This window comes from Juglans regia, chromosome 11 (genome assembly GCF_001411555.2).
Source record: "Juglans regia cultivar Chandler chromosome 11, Walnut 2.0, whole genome shotgun sequence".
Taxonomy (NCBI): Eukaryota; Viridiplantae; Streptophyta; class Magnoliopsida; order Fagales; family Juglandaceae; genus Juglans; species Juglans regia.
In genome coordinates this window covers 9925190-9932107 of record NC_049911.1, presented here as the reverse complement: position 1 = coordinate 9932107, position 6918 = coordinate 9925190, and the positions used below count along the sequence as shown (strand labels likewise).

Genomic DNA, 6918 nt, shown 5'->3' with positions numbered 1-6918 from the left:
CCATAGTTTATAGCTCTTTGTCATTTTTTTAAACTCATGAAAATTGACCTCCAAATCTAAAAATGCTCTCATTTAAATAGTGAGATGATATGAGATAGTTTTAAATGAATTGAATAAAATATATTTTTTTAATATTATTATTATTTTAAAATTTAAAAAAATTTAATTATTTATTATATTTTATATAAAAATTTAAAAAAATAATAATGATGAAATAAAATTAGATAAATTTAAAATATTTTTATATCTAAACAGGACTTAATTGAGTTTTTGTTACTTGCAATTTGACATGCGCGCATGTCATTTATCGTGAGAATTATGATCATTTATTTTTAGTATTATGTAAGCAATTCTACGAATGACACTCATATCTTATTTTCATCATGTAAGATAAATGTGTCATTTTTTATAATCTATAGACAATTTTTTATAATTTTAAAAGGTAAATTCAAAGGTTTATGAGCTATGTGACTTCGTCATAAAGTTGAAGTGTCCTCTTTTTTTACCAATTCATTAACTGTCACTTGCACTTCCTGTCAGTTATCGTGTTTTATTTTTTCGAAGTTCAATTTTAACTTAAAATGGATTTCCAGGTTATCAAAACTATTTGGTTTTCAAATTATAATCTCAGAATTAATTAACTTCCTTCACACTGTTTAGTTTCTGAGCTTAATTGGAAATATTTTACATTTCTCCTTATTTCTTTGCATATATTGATTTCGTTGTCTATCTTAGAAGCTGGGATGGTCAGTTAATGTCCTCTTTGAAGTCATTGATACCACATCGATAGATAGATACAACATGTTCTTGAAAACCCATATAATTGAAACTGGTTTCCCCTCAGAGATGAAATTGTTTGTGGCAATGTGTTGATGTTGGTGACCATATCTTTTGTGCTGAGTTTCTGTTTTAAACTTCCTTATTTTTCAGTGTATAAATTAACAAATATGTTGAATTTTTCACGACTAAGAGACAGTTTTGATGGTAAGATGAGATGATTTTATATGAAAGTTGAATAAAATATTATTTTAAGATTTAAAAAATTAGTTGAATTGTTTATTATATTTTATATAAAAATTTTAAAAAATTATAATGATGAAATGAGATTAGATAAAATATTTTTACTATCCAAACGAGACCTAAGAGACAGGTAGTTAGGAAATATAATAGAATTAAAAACTTCATAATTCCTCGTGCATTACATGAATAATGTATAGTTAGTACTGTATAATTTTTGAATCACAAAACTCATGATCTACTTGAGTTACATCATTTATTTTTATTATTTAAATTAAATAAAAAGAAACTCTATTACCACTTCATTGCATGCCTGTCTTACTTTTTATCTCTTATGCTTCTGGTCAATCATTATAATTACTTCCACTATTTATAATTACCATTTCATTCTTTGTCTCTACCGTTCATCTTTTGCACTTATACCGTTTTCTTAATTATTATTATTATTAGAGAAATAATAATTTCAATTATGAATATATAAATACTACGTAATTAATTTTAAAAAAATGAATGAATATATTATTCACATGAAAAAAATTAATTTTTTAATAATAGATCATACTATTTTTTAAATCGATTACACGACTCTTGTACATTTCACGATTATATGTAGCATTACTCTTATTATTTTAATATTCTTATATTCACATGTATTTCATTGTAATAATAAAATAAAATAAAAATATCACGTTTGAATAACTCTACACAATAAAATATAGATAAAATTAAAAGTATAATAATAGAATCAAGAACTTAACAATGTCCAACTAATTATTAATAGAAAAGTCAATACAATCACTACGTTGTTGCTATATTTTATGTAGTGTGTCAATAAACGAGCTTTAAACTATATTTTTATTTGTAAGACTTCTTGTCTCTTCTTCCACTACCATTTTCGACAGAGTTTTACTCCTTTACCTCTAAGACGAACTTCAATGCGTAAACTCATGTTAAGATATATTATAAACTTTACTTTTGGAAGAAAGATAAAATTTTAGTTTTGAATTCGAATCCTGACTTTATAATTTATTCTATTAATAAAATATTTCACATACTAAATCTATTTATTAATGTGTAAAAATATAAAAAAAATAATTCGTATAAATTTTAAATAGATAAATTTCGAATAGTTTATTTTTTTTAAAAAAATGAATCCTATTATGAAAAAGTGTCAAAAAAAAATAATCGACTGATGCGTATTTTTATAAAAGATTTATACAGAACTTGTCGATTTAAAACTTATAACAAGCATTACTCAAAATATAATAATGTATCATCTATTGATCTAGTTTAGTTTAAACATAATTTTGAGATAAATGATTATTTGACAAATGAAATGGGTGTACATAATATATAGGTGCTTGTTGTGTGATGATTCTAAAACCCTATTATAGAACGTATTAAACCATTGCTATATACCCTTCAGAAAAAAGAAAAGTACGTACTCACTTATACTCAGCCATAAAGTACAGTAAAAAGTACACAATTTTCTGCAGTGAGACACTGAGCCGAATTGAAAGGTCCACTCAGCTCTAAAAATCTGAAATCCTCCCCCAACCTTATAGAGGCAGCCCCACAGCCGCTTCCCACAACGCAAAAGACATGCATTTTCCTTAGTCATGACCAACATTCACACGTTTTGCAGCAGCATTGCCTCAGAGCTCTTTCTTCTTCTTCATTCCCTCCCCACTTCTGTGTCTGTTTTTTTTAGCACCAAATGTTGTCTTCAACTCATGCCCGTACTTCCGAAGAAACTAGCTTGAACAAAACCATAAACCTTGATAGAGTCTCATCTTCAATATCCTCTAAATCACTTTCATCCACATCTTCTTCTTCATCGCCTTCGCCATTTTCACCCTCATCCTTCTACCAAACTGCAAGATTAAACTCCAAAACCATGGAAGAGGTCTGGAAGGACATCAATCTGGCTTCCCTTCAAGACCAAGAAACCACCCCAAGATTCCACCAACGTCCTCACTCAACCTCCAACTTCCGCAACGTTATCCTCCAAGACTTCCTTGCCCGACCTTTTAGCAAAGACCCACCTCCCAGCATGGTCTCTACAGCTACAGAGACCTCTCTCTACGGCTCTGCATCTTTGGTTCCGCCTCCGGCCACGGTTTTGAGCTTGAATTCGGGTTCTGAATTTCATTTTCTGGATAACACCGACCCACTAATGAGGCCCGACTCTCATTTACTGTCGCATCCCATCTCTAATGTCTCTTCTTTCAGTAACAGATTTGAGGCTTTGGCATCCTCTACTGGCGTGCCTTCTTTTGGGCAGAAGAGGGTTCAGGAATCTGATACTAGCTCGGGGGATCGTCGGCATAAGCGTATGATCAAGAACCGAGAGTCGGCCGCTCGATCGAGAGCTAGAAAACAGGAATGTATCTCTCTCTCTGCTATTTTTTCGATAAGTTGAATACATGTCACATTCATGAACCATATAGTTCTGTTTCATTTAGTTTCCTGAAAGCTTGTTTTTTCCTACTTCAATCCTTCCTGCAGGCCTACACAAACGAGTTGGAACTTGAAGTTGCTCACTTGATGGAAGAGAATGCAAGACTCAAGAAACAGCAAGAACAGGTGAGTTTCATATATATATATATATATATATATATATGCACGATCGAAACTATTCCTATTACTTTCTGTTTCGTCGTTAGATTTGTGTCATCATATCTTATGGTACTAGATGATAAGCATTTCAGGCAAGTTGTTTCTTTTTAAAGTAAAATACCTAGTTTTTTGAAGTTTTCATATTACGGTCGTGTTAAAGATAGAAATCAACTTGTGTTTCTTCTATAGTTAGATCATTGACTTGTTCAGTGGTATGATCAATTGTATCATTTTCTCGAACATGTTTTTGGGCAGTTAAGATTAGCTGCAGCTACTCAACTTCGCAAAAAGCACTCGCTCCAGCGAACGTTAACGGCTCCATTTTGAGAACACTCGGTGCTTGCTTTCCTTTTAACAAGTCCCCTCTCTTTTGCATCAGCGCTGCTGACCCTTATTAGCTAGAGAGAATAGAGATCAGTAGTATCCAAGGGTTTTCAATTCTTTTCTTCTGCTGGCTAGCTGTTCCTCTACTCCATACTGTAGTGGTAAGCTGGAAAGATCAATGGATGTATGAAAATAGTGTCTAATTTTGCATTACTATAACAAGAAGGAAGGTTGTTTAATTTGTTTGTTTGCATCTTCGCTCGACTTTCTACCTTTTTTTATTCAAGTTGTTTGATCTTTCCTATATGCAAAGATAAAGGGTAGGGAGGAAGGACCACTTTATGGAGCTCCCAAGAAGATGTAAAAAGTAAAAGCCCAAAAAATAAAAGAAAGAAAGAAAGACAGGACGGACGGACGGACTTGCTTGTTCCCTTGGTTGGCCAATGGCCATCACTTTCAACATCTCCTTATCTCTTTATCTTCTTCCATCAGGATGACTTATTAGTACTACAACCTTTTCTTTCACCATATTATTACACTGGCTGATGCCCTCTCTTGTTGGGTTCCTGGTGCTTTAATTTTCTATAGCATCAATTGCCTTGTTCACCAGTATTCAAAAGGATCCAAAGTGCCTTATTAGTAAACATTATGTGTGATTAACTTTTCTGGGCGCTCTTGATTTGGGCGAGACTTGTTAATTAATCACGTCTTTTTCAATGACTGGCGATAGGATGTGGAAAGTAGAACGTGTCCATGACCCAACTATTTTTTTTTTTTTTTTTTTCTATCTGACAGAACTAAGAAAAGAGTGATTGATTGACTTTTGGTCATTTAAGATTCTAAAGGAGTGTCATTGACCTGTAATAACAACAAAAATGGTGATGACTTGGGGTCTATTGGAAAGCTAATAGGAAAGCAAGCCCTTTTAAACAAAACAAGTGTTTGTGCTAAGAATAATGTTTTTTCATTAACAAAACCGTAATTCCAGCCTCATAAAAAAAGGTCGAGTTTGTGGTAATCAAGCTCTATCTTAGCAGACAATTGACAAACAGTTAGATGTTGGCAATGGGTAATGTTGTCAATGATTGATGCTACTACTAGCTTGCACCTTGACAACATTCCGAGAGAATTGTCATTTTTGGCAATGAATTGCATGTTCCACCACTATGTTTGATGCATGGAATTGGCAGCTACTCGTGTCTATGGCTTCAAAAACTTGAGCGGATGGATGTTAAACGTGCTTTATCTTGGAACTGGCCCAAGCTTAGAGCCATAAAAATCAGCCTATGCCGGACGATACCAAACCTTTCCCAACGAGGGGGTCCAATTGTGGGCAGTCTGCTGGGTTTTTGTCTCTGGGCAAATATCTATCTACAAGCTAGTTGTATAAATGCCTCTTGCCCATGTAGGAAAATACAAAAATATCCATGTATATTATCTACTGACACTGCAAATTAAACGACGAAATTTCATTTGGGGGGGTGTTTTAAAAGTCTAGGGAGGAAATAGCAAACAAAAAGGAGCAAACATTCGAACTTGGGCGTACTGTTTTGATTAAGGCAACAGGAATGTGCATCCATGAAAGCGTTGTTTCATTTATTTATCGTGTGTAAATGCCAAGATTAATTACAATTCTCAGGCTAGAAACCAGCTACATGAAAAGAAGAAAACCATATCACCATCTCATCCGTGAGCACTTCCTGTATATGAAAATTGTCTTCTCCTCCAATGGAAAACCGGCAAACTGGACAGGTTTTCCGGCACGCATCGAACCACCTATCAACACAGACCTTGTGAAACTCATGCAGACAGGGTAGAGTACGTGTGTCCTGCCCCTTCTTCAATCTTGACAAACACACACAACACTGCTCAACTTCAAGAAGCTCAACCGACCTCGACCCTGACCCATGTGGGGACATTGGAGGATCTTCCTTAACCTTTTGCAGATCCTCCCATTTCAGCCCCCTGTAAGAAGTTGATGGAAATCCCTTCAAACTTGGCTGCACTCTTGGACCAAGGAAATCGTATAAAAAGGACACAAGCTTCCTGAAATCCATTTAGTTTGACAGAGTCTTAACCCCCTCTCTAACAACTCCTTAATAAGAGGAAGATTCAGTTGGAGAGCAGTGTCTGAAAGTAGCTGGTCATTGTTTTTGCTCACTTGTTTTGCGTGGTTTGGAAGGGTTTTTTAATTAGATTGGCAAAGACGATTTCTATAAGTGACCAATACAAAGCGGTTGCACCTAAACAGAGTGCTACATTTGACCTTTTTTCTGCTTTATTTAATGAAAGAATATGGATAGGGAACAAATCCACAAGTCAAGTTTCATTTCTTTCATGAGGTAGGTGGGGTAGAAGTTGTACTCGTCACTTCAATATAACTTTTGATACAACAATTATAACCTTACAATATGCACGACCATCTTTAGAGCTAAAGTTTTGGTCTATGCTCTAAAGGCAAAACGTAAAGAACAAAGGAATCCTCTAAGATTGCTCTGTGAGGGGAATGATCACTTGCAGCCATTGCAAGTTTTCACCGTGTCTTGAAACTGCTAGACCACATCTTCTCAGATACGAGTATAAATGATAACATAATATGGTTGAATAAAACTACTGTTCATTGCTCCATATTTCCAAGACTGACCAAGAATAATAATTTTGTGATGCTATTATTAAGAAGGAAAAAACTCCAAGCCAGTCGGGTGTCCTAACCTTTCTTATACTAGCCAATAACATCTCAACAAATATGAGACTTATGTGATTTATGATGTGGGCTAGTGTATTGAATAACTCTCTCATTTCTCTCATCTCCCCCATGCACTCTCCCCTCTTTCTCTTTCTTTCTCTCACCGACACCATCTACTGATTTCCTCTTCCCAGCGCCAAAACAAAAACATTCTGATAATCTCTTGTTTGCTAGTGTTTTTCCTTTTCATCATTCCAAAACAAAAACATACT

General features: G+C 34.2%; 2 protein-coding genes across 3 annotated transcripts; one reads left to right on the top strand and one right to left on the bottom strand.

Moving 5' to 3' along the window:
• Positions 1–2589: 2589 nt before the first annotated feature.
• On the top strand, positions 2590–4180 carry LOC108997693 (protein FD). 2 transcript variants are annotated; one of them, XM_018974050.2, is made up of 3 exons: positions 2590–3400; positions 3526–3603; positions 3897–4180. In XM_018974050.2, the coding sequence occupies exons 1-3, from the start codon at positions 2735–2737 to the stop codon at positions 4032–4034; spliced, it is 882 nt and encodes a 293-aa protein (XP_018829595.1). In that variant the 5' UTR covers positions 2590–2734; the 3' UTR covers positions 4035–4180. The 2 variants fall into 2 exon arrangements, with proteins under 2 accessions (XP_018829595.1, XP_018829596.1); XM_018974051.2 differs by having other exon boundaries at positions 3892–4034.
• Positions 4181–5600: 1420 nt separating this feature from the next.
• Positions 5601–6017, bottom strand: LOC108997662 (E3 ubiquitin-protein ligase RNF165-like). Its single transcript, XM_018974020.1, has one exon. The coding sequence runs from the start codon at positions 6015–6017 to the stop codon at positions 5601–5603; it is 417 nt and encodes a 138-aa protein (XP_018829565.1).
• Positions 6018–6918: the final 901 nt, after the last annotated feature.

Excerpts from the sequence above, each read along its gene's own strand:
- LOC108997662 (XM_018974020.1), bottom strand. The coding sequence starts at position 6,017 with ATGGATTTCAGGAAGCTTGTGTCCTTTTTATACGATTTCCTTGGTCCA.
- LOC108997693 (XM_018974050.2), top strand. The coding sequence starts at position 2,735 with ATGTTGTCTTCAACTCATGCCCGTACTTCCGAAGAAACTAGCTTGAAC. Across the intron at positions 3,401-3,525 it reads GATCGAGAGCTAGAAAACAG|GCCTACACAAACGAGTTGGA; the intron begins GAATGTATCTCT and ends TCCTTCCTGCAG. Across the intron at positions 3,604-3,896 it reads TCAAGAAACAGCAAGAACAG|ATTAGCTGCAGCTACTCAAC; the intron begins GTGAGTTTCATA and ends TGGGCAGTTAAG.